This window comes from Diorhabda sublineata, chromosome 2 (assembly GCF_026230105.1).
Source record: "Diorhabda sublineata isolate icDioSubl1.1 chromosome 2, icDioSubl1.1, whole genome shotgun sequence".
NCBI classification, from domain to species: domain Eukaryota; kingdom Metazoa; phylum Arthropoda; class Insecta; order Coleoptera; family Chrysomelidae; genus Diorhabda; species Diorhabda sublineata.
The window spans coordinates 14,828,871-14,851,508 of record NC_079475.1 but is presented as its reverse complement, the minus strand read 5'-3'; the positions used below and the strand labels follow the sequence as shown (position 1 = coordinate 14,851,508).

The 22,638-nt window shown below is 32.1% G+C and overlaps 1 protein-coding gene across 2 annotated transcripts in view; it reads right to left on the bottom strand.

Moving 5' to 3' along the window:
• LOC130440806 (sodium-dependent nutrient amino acid transporter 1-like) overlaps window positions 1-22,638 on the bottom strand; it is a 70,778-nt gene that overhangs the window by 2,430 nt on the left and 45,710 nt on the right. For both annotated transcript variants that reach the window (XM_056774149.1, XM_056774150.1), the window contains 6 exons: window positions 18,537-18,682; window positions 13,775-13,911; window positions 11,059-11,218; window positions 7,446-7,549; window positions 6,009-6,243; window positions 4,204-4,429 (listed from right to left, as the gene is read on the bottom strand). In XM_056774149.1, the coding sequence (XP_056630127.1) occupies window positions 4,204-4,429; window positions 6,009-6,243; window positions 7,446-7,549; window positions 11,059-11,218; window positions 13,775-13,911; window positions 18,537-18,682 (1,008 nt within the window). The remainder of the gene's footprint in view (window positions 1-4,203; window positions 4,430-6,008; window positions 6,244-7,445; window positions 7,550-11,058; window positions 11,219-13,774; window positions 13,912-18,536; window positions 18,683-22,638) is intronic.

Below are 22,638 nucleotides of genomic sequence, written 5' to 3'. Positions count from 1 at the left end.
ATAACAAAATTAATAATTTGATTCAGAAGATTAAGCCACGACGCTGTTGTTGTTATTCGAGAGATGAAAAACAATCTGTGGAATATAACAAACCATGTTTTGTAAACTTAGAAAGAGCTTTCGACTCAATGAATTATACATCTTTCCACAAATACGTGTATTACCATGGAATTAATAATAAAGTTACTGAACCAATACTGGTAGGAATAGGGATGATGCACATGTTTCTGAAAAACTTCGGAACTAGTGAAAGAGAAATTAAGATTCTTTCTTTGGTACAACTTTGTCATATTTGAGTCGATTACAGAGAAATTCAGTACTCTGATAGCTGTTTGATTATCAGAGTGAATCAATATGTCACATATGTTCTGATAGATTCTTTCCAGGGTTTCTTTCTAGGCATCTTTCTTCTTCTTCCGTGTATTAGGCCTGTTTTATCTTCGACATCCTTGCCTCCTATCCTGCTTCAAGGTTGTCGCTTCACCTTTTTCTGGGTCGGCCGGTACTCCTTCGGCCCAATGGGGATTTATCTTGCGCTATCTTGACCAGTCTATTGTTAACCATACGACTTATGTACTCATTCCATTCTGTCTTTCGTTCAATTACAATTATTTCTCCGAAGCACTCCTCGAAGTTGTGCAAAGTTTGAGATTTTTGAGTGTAAGAGAATAATGTTTGTGTGCAGATTTAAAAAAGAACACGGTGGAGGCTCGGTGATAATTTGGCGATATTTTGGAAGGGCGACTGGAGATATGATATAAATTGAAGGGATTTTGAATGAAGAAGCCAAATATTTAAGGAAAATGTAATAATGTGACAATGATACCAAGCATTACTAGAAGTTGTGCAAATAATATTTGAAAGAATTGGAAAGGTAGAATGGCACCAATAAACGACAATTATTTGTCGAAATTGTCACAGAGAATGACAAAATTGTACACCGAAAAAATAAAAGCAGAAGGGGGTTACATCGATGAATCAAAGGGGATGGAGTACACGTACTGAAAGACTCCGGAACTAGTGATAGAGAGATTAAGATCCTACGTTATACTGAATATGCGACCTTGGTAACCAAAAACGAAAACGGCTTACTAAGAATCTAAAAACATTCAATTGGGTAGCCAAATCACTTCATATGGGGTTAACAACAATCTAATTCATCATAATAACAAACATACTGATACGCTGCAAGCTGGATATAGACCATAAGATCATTGAACAATGATCAAATATAGTTCAAATATAGGATATGGGGCTAGAGGCTAATCTTTAAGAACAGACCAAAAAAGTTATCAGCATCACACAAACAAAAATGTCAGAATTTGTATGGCATTAATAAGATTGACAATGACGAGCATCGCTGAAATGAGACTAGAGGAGAAGATTTCTGGAGGCGGTTGTTAAGGAGAATCAATGCGTAAGACAATTAGAAAAACGCGTAGGATTAATGATATGAACATATGGATACTGAAGAAAAAACTCGAATAAGCCAGGTACATTAGTGTGTGGAGTGGAGTGTATATATTTGTAAAAATTATTAGCAATAAATCATCTTTAGGTTGCAAAGGGATAGACCAATACTTAACTAGTCATGAAGGTGAAGTATAAAAATGCAACTTCATCTAAATTTAAGAATAAACAAGAAGCGAAGAAGGATCATCATATAAAAAGTGAAATAAAAAAATTACATAATATTTGAACCAATAATTGAGAAAACTGTGTTGTATAAAAACGATAAATCCATTGTGGGAAGCATTTCAAGAAGGTTACTTCCTGAATTACTTCCATTGATTTATGTTGGCCTCCTTAAAATCAGAAATATTGTTCTATTTCCAAGGAGATCCGGGAGAAGAATTATTTTATTGAAAATGAATAGGTGACCCAATATCCTTTAGATACTGTCTAGGATAGTAACAATGAATTCATGACGGTGTACCATTTAGAAATGACCGTTCTACGTTGTGGATGTGGTACAAATATCTACATAAGATGCAATAATTTGTTCATAGAAAAAAACTTTCTGATTACAAAATTACATCTTATTTTGATAAATTAAAATTCCTCTATAAATCAAGAATATACTTAATTTTTTCTTCAAGTTAAAAGATAGGTATGGAGAGGAAACTTAATTTTTTCCATGTTAGAAGAAGTAATAACATTCGAGAAGAAATTATTCATTTTGTTCGGGATTTTGAAAAGAAGCATTGTTTCACTATTCGACCATGCGGAAGAATCCCCAAGAAACTAATTTCTCTATTGTTAAAAAATACTCTAAATGCTACAACAACCGAGTTAAAATTGTCTTATTTCAAAATTGACAGGTGGATTTTCAAATAAAGAAATATGGCACTCTAAATACAAATGTCTTTGAGTTGAAGTGGAAATATTGGAGAAGAAAAAATGTGATCTTAGTTCACAACACAAGTGGTTTGCTTTGAATGACCTGGAAAAGAAAGACATGATCATTTTCAACGCTTGACTCTTTTTCTTCCCGACTCTTACGATTAACTGAAAAAGCTCACGGTTGCTGTTCTTTCCCTTTTTGGTTTCACATATACATGCGAACAATATTTTTCAATCATAAACATTACCAAGAGTAGACTGAGAAATGGTTTTATTGATGAGAACTTGCAATCATGCCATTAAAAACAACAACATACAAACCTGACTTACTCAAACTTAAATTTAGTTTTATCTAGTGTAATGAAGTTAACTACACAAGCAAATTTGGCACTTGTTTTTTTAAATTCTTATAATATTCATATTTTGGCACTTTGGCTAATAAGTTTGCCGACCACTGCTCTAATGGAACGGTTGCCACACGTCCATTTATTTCGAGAAAACAGGCGACCATTTGCTTTGAATTGCTACGTGCGCGAACAACTTTTGTTGGATTTGGCTCGACTTGATAGACCCATACAGTCGATAGTTGTTGATGATTCATCACCTGTCACGATTTTTTGAAACACCACGATTTAATATTTTCAACATTTCTTTGCACCAATCCATACTAATGTTTTTTAAACGATTGTCAAATTATGCGGTATACAACGCGAACAAATCTTTTTGGCAGCCAAAGTTTAATGCAATATTGAATATAAACGAGTGGAACTAATGCCCAAGTAGGCTTCAATCTCATGGTATTTCGCACGACGATAATGCAATTTCACTTTACAAAGCATCGATTATTTTGATACAACAGCCCATTTTGGACGACCTTCATCCTGTAGCGAAAACCTCTATTGAATTCGGAAAACCAGCGAAAAACTGTAGATTAAGATGGTGCTTCAATACCAAAAGTCGAAGCGAGTTGATCGGCATACTGTTTGACTTAATACACGTCGAAGTCATAGGAAAGCATCATCAAAGAAGAATATTTCATGAATAACTCAAATAGCCCTTGTATGAAAACCGTTATAAATGGCGATGTTAGATTTAACATATTCATATCAGTGTTGCAACATCTCAAAATTTAAGTAGCAGCCCTCGTATAGGCAAAAAGTACCTAGGAACAGGTTTAAACTTGTCATTGCTGGTCTCAACGCATGAAAGTAAAAAACATATTGGTTGAAATAGATGCAGCATAAGTAAATGTGCCTATAAAAATTCATTCGACGTATTTTTTATATACAATTTGTTTTCCAAACTTAATCCAAAATGTCAAAATTGTACTAGGGCCGTATTATACAGGGTATCCCACGACGAGTTAAAACTATCTGTATATGGTAAAATGCTTATAGTAGAATCATGAAAATTTCTACGTTTGGGTTTTCGGATACATTCTTTTCAACTAAAATATTCTCAAAGATGGCCGACTTACGGTTCTAGCTTTGTTATTTTAAATAGAACACCCTGTACATTAATACATTTTTGAAATCTACGTAAACTATTATTTTACGAGGATACCCTTAAAGATATGAAAATGGTTTCTGTTCGGTTGCTTTTAGCAAGGTCAGACGTATTTGAATCTATGTTAAAAAAATTTTCATTTTATACAGGAAGTGTATAAAAAGTATTTAAAGTTTAACTTCATAAATATCAAATATTTCTTTATTTTTTTAAATAGAACCACCCGGTTTTTTCTATTTTAATGCACTCAGGGGTAAAAAATTCATGTATATTTTCCTATATGTAAACCGTTATCCAGATATTAAATGTTTTCTGGAAATTTTTAGATAAAAACAAAAAGTGGCATTCACTTACCGTAAAATGTTAATAATGTGAGTACTTCTAAAATAGATGTGATGAGAATAAAGTTTCCAACAATGTAATGATCCAGTAAATGTACAATATCAAATTCCGTTTTCAGAAGTATCAGGCAACCAAAAATAAATCCTGAAATGCTAAGAAGTAAACTGGCTTGCCACCAACCTAATCTTGCCCTACTTCCAACAGTTATAGCTTTTAATAACGTGTAAGATAGAGTAGCCTAAAAATATATATACTTTAATGAATACTGATCTTGTATAATTAACAACGATCAAGAAGATTTAACAAATCTACAGAAAAACTATAATTATTAAGGTGATATAATTGGAAAATAATATTAGGAGGTTGTCTACAGAAAAACTATAATTATTAAGGTGATATAATTGGAAAATAATATTAGGAGGTTGTCTACAGAAAAACTATAATTATTAAGGTGATATAATTGGAAAATAATATTAGGAGGTTGTCTATTTCTATAGCCAAGTATTAATGATTTTGGAAATCCTAATATAGATTATTGTTGTGAAGGTATGAGTTTCTCGTTCAAGCATATTGAAGCGTTTGCTAATTTTATTATTTATACATCATAAAATTGTAACGAAGTTAAGGGTGTAATGTTAGCTGTCCGAAAATGCCGTATGCGCGAGGTAATATTGTGGCTAAAGTATTTAACCAAATTAAAAAAAAAAACACTTGTATATTGCAACCAAAACAATGCTCTACTCCGAAGCAAAGATCGATTAACAAAAAACAAAAAAACAGATTTACAAACCACCGCACAGTATGTCTCAAATATGAGCGCGCACATCACTGAAATGTAAAAAAATGTACATAAAAACACTCTGCTTCGGAGTGAATTAAATCTTGAACTTTGCAGTCATCAACTGAAAAACATGAAATGTTGAACAATCAGGGCATAATTTAACCCCTTCGAACGGATGTTTATGTAGAGAAGGTTGCCTAGTCACAGGCGTTGAGCCCAATTTTCATTAGTATCGGTATAAGTGTTAGTAAGAGCCGTTTTCTCCTTAATTGAGAAATAATAATACCTACACGTCTTCTGATTCGGTTTGGAAATGACAACTTCACTGTAAAGTGTTTTTCTTTGATATTTCTGTCACATTAAAAAAGTTCGTACACTTTTTCATTATTTATACTAATTATGAGCAATTTCAGAATTTGTAACGAAACTAAACTTATAATAGTCCGGGAAACGGCAATCTCAAAAGACCCGTGATCGCGGAATTGCAAAATTTTTATATAAATCGACAGCTATTAATTAGAGAAACAAAATGTAGTCGGTAAGCGTCGATATATTTGGCCGAAAGTATGAGAAAAAAAACTTATTGGTTTAACAAGAAGCGTGTTGTGTTGTGAATAATAGTGGACATAGTGGACGCCAAGACAGAAAAATTATTCGAGGTTCTGGAAAAGTTTCCCAATTAGAAGCGGACTTTTTCACGCGCGTCTGTGTTTTAATTTACATCTCTGAAGGCGATAAGGCGAAAAAGTATGCGAAATGGCGAGTCAATAGGTTGACTAAAAGTAAAAAATTGAATCTAAACAGACAAAACGACAGTAAGAGAAATAAATTGTGGTAATGAGACTAAAGTAAGTTTGCTTTTTTTGTTGCTACAGCTTTCAATAGACGATTTAATATTAAGCTAGTCCGTATAGATGTGAAACATTCACTTTTAGTGTAAATAATGAGGAAAAACTAATTAATAACAATTATGCAGGTACCTATATTTGATTATATGTTAAATTTTCGCAATATATGAAAAGTTAAGTGTACTCACCATACTAATAAGTCCGGCCAATATAAATAACACAAATATGAGAATTGTCCAGATTTTTTTGTCACTTGCAGTGCTTGCACTTCCCATATCGTATATAAGAGAAACCAACAAAATTTCAGCCACATCACCTTCAGTTGGTGTCACATTCACCCTGGTGTGATTGGATAGAGATTGAGATATGACAGTAGAGCCGATTCCGAATATTGTATTTATTGCGCAATATCCAAAGGCAGTCCTGAAGCAGTTATAAAAGTTAAAGAATATAAAATAAATGTTTTTATTTACATTACTAGATAGAATTCAAAAACCGAATATTTTTCATTCGATTTTTGAAAGTTAAATGTATGATAATTTGTCATAAATATTTTAGATCCTTAGAACGTCATTCATATTTTTAGTAAAGCATATAATTCTTAGAGTGTCAACTTTATTAGATATATTAATAATAAAATCTGTAGAGGAAGGACTCGTTTTCCTTCCATGTGTACGAAAAATTACACACACAATTCAAATCATTAGTTGTGATATGATTATGCAATACTCTCAAAAAATTCCTTCATCATCTCATTGAAATGTGGACTACGCAAATATTTTTTTAGGTTTTGGAAATGTCCAAAATTAATGAATTAAAGTTTGAATTTCTACCTCATGCACCCTATTCGCCAGATTTAGCCCCCTCGGATTATTTTCTGTTCTTAAGCAAATGCCTCGGTGTTCAGAGATTTTCTAACAATAAGAGGAGATGTGCTGTTGAGGAGCTTGACGATTCTTATTATAAAAAGGGTATCGAAGTTATCATCTTCAGAGACTGAAGTTATCGTCGGGAAAAATATACTTAAATTAAATCCAACGGATATTCAAATAGTATATTACACTACAAGGATTGAAAGTTGAATTTTCGGCTTCGCCTCGGGAATTATGACGCGCAGGACCGAGATTTCAGCTTTCGGGCCGTGTAGTGTATACGATTTTTCTTCATACCTCGGTCGATTCATACCTCGGTCGAAGGTACGTATTTTTTCGCGGGACGAAAGCTAAACATTTACTTTCGCCTCAGGTATCATGACACACAAGGCCGAAAATTCAACTTTCGTCCCTTGTAATGTAATGCACGCTCAAACTCCTTATAGGGAGTTAATGTTCAACTTTTGTTCCTGCTACTAGGGATGAAAGTACGTACTTTCGACCAAAGTATGGAGAAAAAATTATTACAGGACATGAATAAAAGAACTACTAATTTTAGAGGAAGTTCTTGGAAATTGAATGTAGAAAAGAGTTTAAAAGATATTTTAAGTCTCAGGGATTTGAACATACATACAAGTCTTTCAGAAATGCTGCGAATAATGGATTCAAAGTTGAGATGAGTGCATTCAAATTACATGTTGACTTTTTTTGATGAAATAGCTTATACGTCGTATTATTATGGGTTTAACTTACCAAAATGGATTTACTTTATTATAAATAATGCCAGCATTTGTAACGAACGATCCAAATCCAACTGTAGATGAAAAAAATACTTGTACAATAGCATAATACCAAACCTAAAACATTTGTAACAATTATTTGAATTTAAATTAAATAAGACGCTATTCTACAATGCCGAAATGTCAATTTATTTATCATATAAAACTTTTTCAAAAACCACACTTTATAGAGGTTCAAAAGGGCACTAAAAAGTGAATAATAAGGATAGGATAGTGATTGTGGCGAACAAAGTTGGTAGGTATGACTTGAGAGAGTTTAGACGAGTCGATTTATTCACGGATTTTTCTTCGGGTTTACCCAGGTTTAAAGTTAAAAATAACGAATTCATTGAAAAAAAATGTCCAAAGAATATCTCTACACTATTAAGAGAAGAGTTGATACCCTCAACAGAAAAAAACTCGGACGTTTCATATTTTTCTTATTAACAGCTAATTGTAAGCAATGTGTTTGTTTTTGTGGGTATTCCAGTTATTACAGAGAATGTAGTCCCTTCAGGATTAGTAAACAATTAGATAAAACTCAAATTTCATTTATTTGTCTTGAAATTGATTTAACTGTCGGACCTGTTCTAGACTGTAAGTAGTTTTTCGCACATTTAAACTTCTTGTATGTATACCAAGCCTTTTCTGTGATTTATTAGACATATATTTTGGTCCAGAATAATGGTTCTTTCAAATATTGACAGTCCGAGCTGATGCCTAGGACAGAGAATGTCGGAGCTTACGGTATATTGGCCAAACGCTTGGGGTAGCGAAGTCTACCATTCACGATGCACTCCAGGATCTTCGGGAGACTGGTAGCTACGATAGGAGGGCCGGCAGCTTGAAATACACGTGTAAGTGCAGGGGGGACTGAGGGAGCATGAAATTGTATCAAGGCTACCCGTGACAGGGCCCCAACTCCTGGAAAGGCATCGAAGAAAAGGACGATTATTTGCCGATCAGTATTCTCATTTAACTGTGGAGTAATGGGGAACTGTTTTATTCACGGATGAGTCTCGATTTGGTCTATACCACTCAGACTATCGAGACGACCAGGGGAGCGATTTGCTCAATGTACCATTTGTGAATCACTGCCTTTTGAAATGATATCAGTTATGATTTGGGGTAGAATTGATTTCCAAGACTGGACTAAACTGATCTTCATAAATAATGGGGCTCTGATTGATCGGGGGTGCATCGTGGAAGTCCTCCTAAAGTCTGTGATCTCATTTGCTACATTTATTGGAGCAAATTACCCGAATTTTTACGGAATATTTGGAGCAAGTGTAAATCACAGTTCTGGACTGGCCCGCATGATCTCCCGATATGAACCCTATAGAGCATTTGTGAAATTATTTATGGGGGCGTGTTAGACATCATCATCCTCCTCCCAAATTGCTCTTCCAGAAGAATGGGATGCTATGCCGGTAGAGTGTGTCCAGATTTTAATTTCTTCGATGCTTGACAGGGTTAGAGACTCGCCGTAGCAGAGGGACTATAAGAATTACATAAATTGTTATAAAACTTAATAAAAATGAAGAATAACATTTTTTACAAAATGTGTTGATTTATAATTTTGGAAGTAATAAAAAAATTATTCACTTTTGGCAGATTTTGTTAGAATAACCTATAAATAAACCAAATCTTATCATAAATTGAAAATATTAATATATTTAACAAAATTATAAGACCAAATATAAGTTTCTGGGTTTTTTTTGCTGTTGAGTTTATATTAGAAATAAAAAGGGTAACGACTTTGGATAAAAAAACGGTTAAGCCACAATTCGTGGTCTCTATAAAGTTATACGAGTTTTAAAGTATCGTCTTGGTTGAATTTTGTCATAGAAATTCCAAATAAAAACAAAGACACATAGACGTCCGGATATTTGCTAGTGACTGGCGTGATGCGTCTACACGCGTCCACAAAACCGGCGCAGGGATCGAGGGGTGTGGTTCTAGAAGTCGCTGGCTCGCCAGCGTTGGCAGTCAGCGCTGGCTTGACTTGAAAAACTGTTTAAACAAGGCAAATACCAAGCCAGCGTGTAAACTAGGCATTAAGTCTGACACCATTTGAAATTTACTATCGGTGGAACTATCGTGGAGTTATTTCGCGTAAGTCTATAGTCAGGACTGCAATGTAAATTTTTGCTTAGTTCCATGCTTAGAGAAACACCACACTATTAAAATCTTATGATTTGTATGTATTATTATATTAATAATTTAAATTGAGATACTTGTATTTTGACTAAGTTGAGGTATTCAGGAATGTATTTATCGTTACGTTGTATCAATAAATCAATCAAATGTATTCATTTTACTATGCCAAATTGTTTTTTAAACACATAAATAACAATAAAACGCTTCTTTTCACTGCATGTTTTCTCAGACGTTCGTGTCTGCGTCGAAGCGCTCGTCATTTGGGGTTTATACATATATGATTAAAGTACCGTCTCGAAAGGGTTAAAAAAATTTTAGTTTCCTTTCTAGTTTTCTAATTGTATTAGTAAAATATTGTAATCAATATTTTGAATACTTTCCATGTTCTATTAATTGTTTACGTTTAAAATCAAAACACGAACTGTTGCGTGACTGTTTAGTGGTAAATATAAGTTCATTCTTCAGTATTTATTTTTGTAAATAAATGAATCGATATAAATAATTTTTGCTTTTTGGTTCACTCCATTTCAATCCGCATCAATCAACAATTATTGACAATAAATATATGTTATGTTATGGTGAATATTCATGGTTTAAGCGTCAAGCCTATATTAGAAAAATTCTAGACCGTTTTTAGCGTATTCGGCAATCTATTGATTAATTTTTACTCATAGTTGAAGTTCTTTTATTAATCACAATTCAACGCCCTCTAATTTATTCATGGTAAGACAGGCAAGACAAGAAAGACAATCTTGATGGGTTTTAAAATTTCTTATGGTGGGTCCACACGATACAGCCTTTTGTTCGTACAGATATCTGTACAGACTATGAAGTCGGAGTAAAAAATTTTTCCCAAACATTTGGATAGAATGTCTGTACAGACTTTTCGTTCGAAAATACAATTTAAATTTCTTAGCTACGATAAATACGCAGACTTACATGCATACTCCGACTTTTGGATCGCACCGACATTTGTCTGTACTGTCTAGTTTGCACAGACAAAGTTCTATACAATTTTATGGAAGTCTGTATCGTATGGACCCACCATTAAGAAGAAAATTCAAATATCGGAATGGGCTTGTTTTCGATTTCCCTGATATAAAATTTGTTTTATGTGTAGACTTTGAATTTGTATGCTTCAAAATGTTAGTAAACCATATATGGGTATCTGATTATTGGGATGAGTGTGATAATGGGTCGTTAAGAGAATGAGATTAAATTAAAAAATAACTTGCTGCCATTTGACTGATAAATAAATTCATCTGGTCATAATGAAACCTCAAGAAACTTGCACAGAAACGAGTGAGAAGTGGAGGTTTTTGGATGTTGCGTTTATCTTATGAAAGACTTTTTTTGATTACTTTGGTTTCCTGTTTGAATTAATACAGCATTACGTCACTGCCATAAATTGTAAATGACCAACTTACATTAGGACTTTCCAGTAAACTCCAGTCGGCATCGATGAAAAAATTCGCCAATTCAGTTTGATTCATCACAGAATTTGCGAGTAATGCAATAAGACATCCTACCGTTGGAAAAAATAGCATTATCAGCGATCTTATGTATCCTTTCGTTTTACCAATTATCCTAAAAATATTGTGAAAATAATGAACGTTAATATAAAATATTTACAAGTGTTGATTAAAGAATTCATATCGTTTTTATCCCCAAATAGAACAATATTGTCTCTCTCATACATGTTTATCAAAGTATATTAAAAAGTGCCCACTACACTCTAGATTAATGTATATTTTATAAAGGAGAAGATAATTCATACTGTACAGGATCATGTTGAACTATCTTTCTTCTTAGCCAGTACTATAACAAAAGGACCGTCGGCGGTTGTATCACAACATGGGTTTCCTTTTTCTTCAATATTTGTCGACCATACTCTTGTATAGCAAGCGGAGCTCGTCTTGATTCCTGCTTTATTGATTGACGATTTCCAGTATCTATCTGATGGTCAGAGAAACAGAATATGTTGAAATCTTCTCAGCAAATTCCTCTTGTTCACAACTGTTGGCTGTACTATTGGTTAATAAATTCGTTGAACAATTTGCTTGTTGATATTGATTCAATAGACAGATAGAATCCATTTTAATGACCAAATCATCTTTTATAATTTGTCTTTTGTATTTTGATTTAACTTGCGTCTAATTTGTCTTGTCTTATTAATTTCTTCTTGGTTTTTCTCCATTTCTTAGTTATTTCTTGTAAGTGGCATAAATTTTAAGGAAACTCAATCGAACAATTCCAATTATTCTCCAAAAACTACTGGTTTTTTACTTCTGGAATCTTTTGTAATGTATCATGGTTAAGGTTCGTCAATAAACTTGTTGAAATTATTCAATTGCCACATAAAACTTCCACAAACCACAATTATTTCACATCTAATATCAAATTGTAATGTTTCACGGGCAAGGTTCGGCATTAAAATTGTTCAATTTGTTCAATTACCAGCTAAAACTTCATTCAAACACAATTTTTATACTAATTACAACACTATTGAGAATTTATATCACTCGGATAGCCTTCTATTGCTCGCCATTTCCAATATTCAACTTCCCCACAATACTATGAGCTCCTGTTTTATATTTACTTTTGCGTTAGTCCAAAATACGATAGAAGAGCCTTCCAGAGTATCTAGCTTCTCCAGAAACATGTAAACTTAATTCAATGGTTAACCGATAGGTACAGCTACCTATAAATTTTTATCTTTCCCACTATATTAACATATGATTAGCACCAAAAGATGGTGTGTGGCTATGCGAGAAACATATAATAAATTACACAACGAAATAAGGGTTTAACTACAAGAATACATCAAATTATTAAAATGTTGTGACAGATCTAACATAAAATTTATTTATACTTTCATAATTTCGCTAAAATTAGCCTTCTGTACACAAATCCTTTTTTTTTATTCTCGATTGGAGTTTTGAAGAGTCGTGGACATTTGAAATCCTTTGTACCGAATTTATCGAATTGAATGAAAGATAAATAGAAGCTATTATATAAATATAAATGATTGCTATTTTTACATGATAAATATGTCAGGGTACTCGAAGAAGGATGAACATAAAATTAAATATTTATCTACCATACTCAATCAAAATCTGCAGATCTACCATTGAGAGAGAATTGAATAATTCAGTTAAAGATTTAGTTTCATCCAAGTTATTAGGATTAGGCTTCAACCGTGCAGTAGCTACGCGTAGGAGATATGGGACTTTGCTCACGGCCTCGAATTCAAAGGGGCATTACTGAAGAACATTTTTCTTTTAAAAAAAGAAACCAAGTTTCTAAGTAAACCGTTTTTGGAATACATCTGCTTCGATTCTTCGCGAATTTATATTTTATCACTATTATGAGTTGGTATTTGAAAACATTCTTGGTAAGATTAATATATTGGGCATACCTTAGGACCAAAAGAAAAAGGGCATCGCTGATGCAACTTCGTCCACGTTAATTTTAGTACACGTTTCGTCACTGGTCTCACGAAAAAGTACAAGGTATGACGTGGTCGTCATTTAGAAAGCATAATTAGTTTTTTAAAACATATTCTAAAATCGAAGGATCTTCATGTGTATGTCACGACGTTGAAATTAATTAATTATAGAAAATACAATTTGAGAAGACCTTAAAAGTTTAATAATATTGTTTTTATGCTCAAGGGACAATCAATTTACGGAAAACCAGTATATTAAGAAGAATTGTGTAGCAAGACTTACGTTTCTTTTCAGGAAGTCCAGCTAAAGCCTTATTTAGACGGTTTTCCGGATAATATTGACAAAGTAAGTGATAAACAAGAAGGGAGACTCCATCAGAATGTGTAAACAATAGAATCCACGGTCAATGGAATCCAGATTTCTGTTGGATCCCCAATAAAATGGAGATTGAACGTCACAAAGAATTCAAAAGCAAAGTCACTAACCAAATTAGACCAATATTTTTACCTTGAAATACTCTATTATATCAAAAAAGTTGAAGTTAGTGTCTTTATATTATACTTTCAAACCATGTGTTACAGTAAATTCACAAGTTAAATTTTATCAGTTTTAAAGATAAGTTTGTAATTTGTTGCTTTTTGTTATTAATCCGACTTTGAAAGTATTAGCTTAGTTATTCTAGCCTAGTACTTACAGAATGGTTGATAATATCCAAATTACAAATAATATCATTGCAAATATTCCAAACCAATAAGGGTCTTCAAATATGGATTTCAAAAAAGTGGACCGCAAACATTGTTGTCCATTTTTTCCATAAAATGAGTATCCATCCTGAAAAATAAGAAAGCACAATCCATCACAGAAATATTTTTAACGTTTCAACAATTTCAACATATATTTCAGTTAAAAAAACTAATTTCTTGTTTTGAATTCAGCTATGATAAATCGGCAAATATGAGATCAGTAAACTCGGCGAAAAATCGATAATTCCTTGTACTTCTGGTATTTTTTTTATAAATATTTAATGATAATTGGAATAAGTGATTTTCGTGACTCTGACTGTTTTTTTTGAGAGATCTCTTCCTCCCCTCCTACTTCAGGTTACTTATTATTTTCAGTCCGTTGCTTGGAGTATACTTTCTAGATCAGATGTGCTGAACATGCTATTACAGTTCTAAAATCATGAGCGATACATTCGAAAAAACATTTTTTTCCCAATATCATTTTTGGTTTGCTATTGGGTGGTACCTAGGTAGCCCAAGAAACACAGGAATATCTCAAATGATAGAAGCTATTTGCTCAACGAGCAATGCAATTCCGAAATCGATGTAACGCATAAAATTAATTTTTTTAAGCTCTATTCATATTTATTGTGACATATATGTTTTGTATGTAGATCCTTACTATATAATATTAGAATAGAGGAAACCATATCACATAATCCCAATTTATAGCCCATATTTGATAGTTTTATGTATAAACATATTTTCTCGTCTAATCAAATTAGTAATTTATCTAATTGGAAAATTATTCTCCCTATTAGTTACTCATTTAATATTTATAACTATTTCTCATATTTCAGCAGGACTTTTTGGAAACTAGGATCGGGTCAACTTGATCATGATCTGAATATTATAAAACTAACCCGAATCACGTTCATTGTTGTTCGGAAACAAGTTAATCGGGTCGTAGCCATATGTTATAAACCTCTCTACCGTGGTAGACAAGTGAGTTAATGGATCAGCTGAAGGGTTGTTTCATTTTTTCATGTTTTCAGTTATTTATTCCCTTTAAATGGCCTTATTGCGAAATCCGAGAGAAGGTGTAAATTTTTGATAACTGTTCAATAACAAATAATAAATATCTAGAATCTATTGAACAACTAAATAAATATCACGGAAGAATTAACGCACAAAAAAATGATAAAAATCAACAGTTTTTGCATATCATGTTTTAAATTTGAAATTTTCATCGAAAATTGAACGCGGCGTTCGGAAACTGTAATGTTGATTTGACCATCGAGTATTTAGAGCATAATGAAGAGCTATTTGATGTTTTTTAGTGAAAATTTAAGTTTTGAAAAGAATGCTTCCATAAAACAACTGTTCTCACCACATCAAAAAAATAAGTCCAAAAGAAACTGTTGACTAGAAGACTGAAAGAAAAATCAAGCAACGACAGTGATACTCCTTCTGAAGAAATTATTTGTAAGGACAACTCAGATGACCAGCTAGAAGAAGATCCAGAAATAGATGAGTGCTGGTTCTGCTGGACATGAGACTTTGTAACTTCTTGCGGGAAGTATGTGCATGAAATTTGCATTGGCATTTTTTAATATGTATTTCCTAAATCAGTCGCAAAAAATCGCATATCCTTTTTCGTACCTTTTCGAACACTTAATTCGAATAATTTGCCCTACTGCTTCCGTATTTTTCTCAGCAATTTTATTTCGGAAAATATTTTTTGTATTTCCAAAAATTCAATATATCTGCCCTTTTTTTACAATGTTACCTTACTGAATTCTGTTAATATTTTTTTAAATAATCTATTTTTTAATAAAATTGTCAAATATGTCATTTCATATTTTAATATGATTTTGTTTTTTATTTAAAACCGAAAACAATATGAAAAAAAGCATATTAAGATATACGTCCGTGAAGTTTAGCTCGATTAGATATTCTTTGGAAGCTTTACCTCTTCTAATTTCTATTGAAGAGTCTTCACAACAACTGACTCAAATAGCCGAAGAACTATCTGAGCCGTCACAAATAGAAAACCAATTAGAGCCAAGAAACAATCACAAGCTGATTTTGATGGAGAACATAAGACCTTTTCCAACTCCTAGGTTTAAAAGCCGTCGTGGTCGTAAGTCTGGAAAAACGAGGGTACTAACCAAAACTCCAGAAAAAGTTGATGAAGATGAAATGGAACTTGAGAAAAAGAGAGTTAGAAAAACTGCTAAGGAGATAATACCAAAAATAGCCAAGAGGAAAGTTCTTCAATCAAGTCCAGCGAGTAAAAGTCCAGCTAAAAATACTGAGACAAATAAGAAGATACTAAAATGTGTCCAAAAGAAACTGTTGACTAGAAGACTGAAAGACAAAGAAAAATCAAGCAACGACAGTGATACTCCTTCTGAAGAAATTATTTGTAAGGACAACTCAGATGACCAGCTAGAAGAAGATCCAGAAATAGATGAATGCTGGTTCTGCTGGACATGAGACTTTGTAACTTCTTGCGGGAAGTATGTGCATGAAATTTGCATTGGCATGACAAAAGACGATAGAGAAATATTTTTCTGTCCCGAATGTGCCATCTAGGTAAAACAAAAGACATGTGCACAAAGATTTTTATTCACAGGTCCTTTCGTCTCATAGTTTAAAGCTTTGAATATTTTTATGCTCGTTTTTAAGAGATGTTTATTTAAAAGGTGCAAATCTCATAGTTTTAAGGTTTAGTTGTCTTTATGTTTGTCTTTATGAGAGATGTTTACTTCAAAGATTCAGATTTCTCGTTGTTATTAGTTTTAAGTGCTTTTATATTCGTTTTTATTAAAAAAATGTTTATTTTGAAGACTGATCATGTTCTGTATTAGCCTGGGCTTTGTTCAAATATACTTGTTTTTCCTTCATTTTTCTATTATTTTACCAGTAGGGTAAAGTCTCCCGCCCAGGCGGGAGAGTTTAGCCAAAAATTAATGATGATTAAAATGTTGATTATACAGAATCGGTCTTATTTTTTGATAGTTTATCAGGTGAAAAAGATGTCACTATGAGGGGGTTTTCATGACCCATAATTGAAAATTTGATTAATGAACCATAACGGAAGCTAGGGGTCATTAAGTAAAAAGTGACTAAAGTCTCCTGGACTCCCCCTATTCTTGACTCGGCTCCATCGTCGCCTCGTCCATAAACATCTATCTCGTACCGTACTAAATAATTTCCCGGACTTAAATAACGTAAATAATGATTTAAAAAATCACTAATTTGTGCTCTTGTAAAAATCGCAGCTTTCTTGGACTTGTAACCTTTCCAATTTTGTTTCAGAAATGTAATTATTTTAAATTTTTTTTAAATGTTTACATCATTATTGGATCGTAGCATACTTTTAATCATTGAATAATTCGACCAAATTTTGAAAAAGAAGCCAGTCTCTGAGAAAGAACTGCATTTTTTTTATCTTCCATTCCATGAATCTTGAATAGGCGGCTTCGTAAATTTCCGCGGTTTAGTCAGCAATATTTTTTGTCAACTTCTACTAATTCCGGTGGAGATTACTTTATAGTATTAAAAATAAAATAACTTTTAAGTTCACAATTTTTAAATCAAATCACAAATTTAAATCGATAGCTATTTGATTTTGAAAGGTTCCTGAGCAACACAGGTTTAATAGTAGCTAACAACATAGTCTACTAATTTCAAAATGCAAACTCCACATTGATAATTTTCTGACTTGAATATTGTAATAATTTTTCAATATTAAATCATCGTTTTTCCTGTTACAAAATATTGTATATATACACGGAAAAATATTAGATTTTAGCTTTAGGTTTTTTATAATACAAACTCATGCTAAAATCTACTTCTTTTTTCCCTTGTATTATAAATAATTATTTTATTGTTGTGAATAAGTGAGTGTCATACAAAATATGTATCAGTTATACTGGTTGTGAAACATTTTTCATATTACACATTATACAAGTGTTTTAAAACACACTGACTAAACTTAAATTTTCTTTGCTGGAAACAATTCTTTGTCGTAAATATAGTTAAGGATTCTGATAAGAGACCTTGGTTCACATAAAGTTAAAATTTTATTGATAAAAAATGTAATTTATATAAATTCGAACGATGGTATCGGATTTCAGAGATCAGTATAGGCGGTAAAAGTACATAGAATTATTTAACGTTTTTAAAAGTTTTCGAATTAATTATATAGAACGTTGAAGAGATACAAACTTAAATACTAGAAAAAGTAATTAATATTATATCTTCCATTCCTCCGATTTTCTTCACTCTATTCATCCTGATACTTCATCCTTTCTCGATTCAGATACCAGCTCTAATATTTCTAATACAACTATTAGTATTTTTAAATATTGGAACGTGTATCGAGCTCCACAATTGCAACGCTCTAAATTAAAAATGCGTGTTTGCTGTTCATTGTATTCTTGTCTTGAACTGTCCATATATGACCAAAGTGTTTCCCCGGCGTTTCCGCAACATTTCCAATCATATTCATCGTAGTTTTACTATTTTAATAACTTTCATATATGTTTGTATTTCTCTAAATATTTTTCAAATTTATAAATTTTATTTTACATTTGCCTTGCATCTATTAAAATATTAAATTTATTTATGATTTTATATTCTTCCTATTTTATCTAACGAAAGCCATCGAAAAGAATAGAATTATTACGTAATATACGGGAAGGTGACATAAATGAAGAGACTCACCTCTGTTATTTTAACGCCACTAGAACATTCTTGTAGTGGAATTGATCCTTTCCATATCCATATTACGTAATAAAGAGACAAACCCATATACAGCGGATAATAAATACTTAACAAATATCCTGCTAGAAATTTCACGTAACCAATTCCTGAAAATAAATACAAACCGTAAACATCGATATAAAACATATAAAGCAAGTACACTGGCTGTTTTGAATCAGCATCTTAGGAAAGTCGTCCTCGACAAAATAGATTATCTAAACTAAAAAAGTATCAAAGAGTACCCACCAGGTTTTTAAGGATAATTTGGTGTACGTATAGAACTATTTAAATAGCTGTCACTAAAATATGGCTGATGGACGACATACACATTTTACTTCTGTTTAATCTGCCCATCTCAATTGATTCAAAAAGTTCTTTACAGTGCCTACATTTTAAGCAGTGATTGTGGCAGTAGATCTGAAACGGATGCTATCCAAGGAACATAGAAAACGCTAACTACATGCTATAAAAAGAGTAGGAAAAGCAAGATATCCAAGAGTATGCTTCAATTACTTTATTTCTGGAACTTGTGTCTTATTAGAAAATGTTAAGTGCTTTATAGCAGTCTGGGAAAAGTATTCTAATAAATATATGTTACCTAGATACAGCAGGTCAGACTTATGTCATAAAACATGTGAAATCTTCATCTATGCAGAACAAAAAACATTTAGAAAGAGGTTAAAACGTTAAAAGGTACAAAACATGATAAACTGTAATGTTGAAAATGTAGTTGTATTTATAGCTCTTCCAATATCAATTGTAGAAGACAGTTATGCGAGGATCAATCAATATTTCATAAATACGCACGGCACTTATACCAAATTAAGAAATGAAAAATAATGTTTACTCCCCGTATAAAATTCGGTCAACAAACCGTCAGTTCACGTGGACTCAACATCTCCACTGTTTTCCAATTAAAACATCGAATCGTAAACGTAAATGCATTTCTATTGACCGAAGCTATTGGAAGGCGTATGTAAACAATTTCTTTGAAATATTCCTGCTAGATAGTCTGTGATAAGCAGTGGCGTGGAAGGTGATATTTATTTAATTCATAAATTTCTTCAAATACCTAGAAATATGGCATTGTTTAGACCATGGGCGAATGAAGACAATGAAATTGCACAATATATTGAGAATAAAGACAGGCACGAATTTAATAATAAAGATTTAGATATAAAAACACAGCAAGAAATATCCAGCAATCTGATAATGCAATCATAATAACAATTGCTGAATTAACTAGAGTAAATAAATTTTTCATTTATCGAGAAGTCACGAAAGGGGTTGCTGTGGATCATTCACAGAAACGAAAAACATGAAAAATTGAAATCGGTTGACTTAAGATTTTATACGTAGGACACTTCATAGTTTATCTAAGGAGAAGAGAGTTGCTACATTAAAACTAATACAGCAAAATGTGGCAGATTATCCAGAATACAATTGTATCAGTATAGAAATATTGCGCCAAGTTTTGTCAGCATGTGGATTTAAACACAAAAAATTGAATAAACGGATGGCAATAACCGAAGGATAGTTCGATGTCGACAAGATTATTTGCGTCAGATAAAAGACTACAGAAGTTCTAATAAACACATAATTTCTTTGGATAAAACATAGTTTGACAGTCACGATGTAGTAAATAGTAAACATTGCTATTTGAATGGGCCATGTTTTAAAAAGAAACATATAATAGTCCACGCTGGAGGCAAAGACAGTTTCGTACCTAATGCTTTATTAATATCTAATAAAGAAAAGAAAACGAAGAAGATGTATATGTGGTATCACCCTCTTCAAAACCCATCATAATTCAATCAAATGATGACTCTAGTTTAGACGATTCAGACTACCATGATTATTTATAAATATACTTTGGAATTGAAATGTTTTTTCTTTTGTTTAATTCGCAAAGAATTTCGCAAAAAATTTATTTTCCTTTATGGTTTTTGCTTTGAAATTTCGTATCTGTATCTGTCTAAATAACTGTCCAATTTATAATGATTAGATTGCCTTTTAACGAATAATATCTCCCAAAATACATACACGCTTATAAAATTATTAATAAAAACAATACATTTATGAAATGAGGTATCTACGCCTATGGTAGATCAAACAAAATTGTCGGCAAGGGTTTTTATAATCTGCAATTGATATTGGAAGAACTATAAAAAGTGATATACTTCATACAATACTCTATCCTGTCTATTCTATTCAAAGAAAGCCTACTCCTTTTCAAAGACTACTAATTGGACAGAATGTGATATAACAGTTTCTTTTTATAAAAAATATATTTAGGCTTTACTACAAGATACTCAATCTCCAAGAACAAGTACAGAAAATGTTCCAGGAGAATTTCCTTGTGTATATACTCAAAAATTACAAACAGACTTATCATCAGCAGACATTTCTGATGTTTTTACTACTTTTTTAGCGAAACTTTAAGAAATGATGAGGAGAAAAAAACTAAGTATTAAAATGTTTCTAACTTTCGAACATTTTTATGTAAACGGCTATTTTTCATTAATAAAAATAGTTGTGCACTTAGACCATTCGCACTAACAAAGAATATCAAAATGTCGTTCTTTTGAAAGCGTTCAAATAAAAAAATTGACAAAATCTCAGTTTCGACTGTGGACAGTAGTAGCTCGCCGTGTTGTATTTAATACATGTTATAATTATTATAAATTTTTATATTTTTGTATTGATGTTGATGTCTTTTTGTCTATCATTTGAGATAGATGATATAGTATTGGAAAACTATGTATTGGTGTCTAAAACGTGAACGAAAACATGGAGAACAGTCAGAAAATACAAACCGATATCATTTTGTGCATATGAAGTATTATTATGGAGTGATATTTATTCGGTACAGATGAAATCATAAGAATATATCATAAAATACATGATTTCTCACTGCAATAATTTGTCGGCTTTGCTTCTTTGTACCCAAGAACAATTCCATATGCAGTCCCAATTGTGCTTTTTAGACGTGACGTAATTCATAATTCAATAATAATACAACAATTTCAATTATGTCTTTGGTTGTTTGTTAATCACCTTTTTGTATATGTTTTCAACACCTGACGTCTGAATATTTCTTTAAAAGCGATGAATCACGATGAAGAGTCATTCTTCGCCCATCATTCCATGATTTTTTTTCATTTTTCATTGCGTAAAATTGTATGGGTTTTAACGTTGGTTTTTAGTAATGTAGCAATAACTGGAAACAAGTTAACCTTCATAACATATTGCATCAGGGAATTACAGTTGCACATATTATAAAGTCTCAAAGAACCACATGGTATCAAGTCTTTAAATCAACCACCAGCAATTTCCTAGCATATGTTATAGAAAATCGTTAATTAATTAATATACAGTGTGAGCACTGCTTATGGATTGGAATTAGTTGAATATTCATAACAAACTGACGTGATGAATTTAGATTTGAATTCAATTCTGTCATTAACATGATCAAAAGTTGTACATTTTTCGAAGTTCTCTGAAATCATTCATTATAGAAAAACAGTGACATCAAAATTGCAGCTTTTATTCTCATTTTCTGAGACATTGCTTAAAATTTACTTTTTCTTGCTGAAACATTGTTTCTTATATAACCTGTCTCTAATACTATTCAATCTTTGAGTGCTTTGAAGTCTTTGCTTTATTGTCAAAAAATTGTTACACTTTATAGACAAAAGATTGTAAAAACTAAAAAACGAACATAAAAATAACTAAATGAAGATACAAATAAAATGAAATATCAATATACAGAAGAAAACCACAATGACTAACAAAATTATAGTTAATAATAATAGGTAATAATTAGAATAGCAGTCGTTTACAGAATAGAAAGCTCTTTCCAGTAAATATGCCCAAATTATTGCGAAATTCGGGAAAAAATGATATTTCAATTGGCAAATGATTGTGCATTTTTTTGCTTTGTAAAATATTGAGCCGTTAAATAATTCTGAACGTGGATTAGGTACGTAAAGTTCGTGCTCCGCGTTCCTAAGTGGATAGCCTCGCAACGATCTTTCTGAAATTGGAGAACCGTGCTTACGAA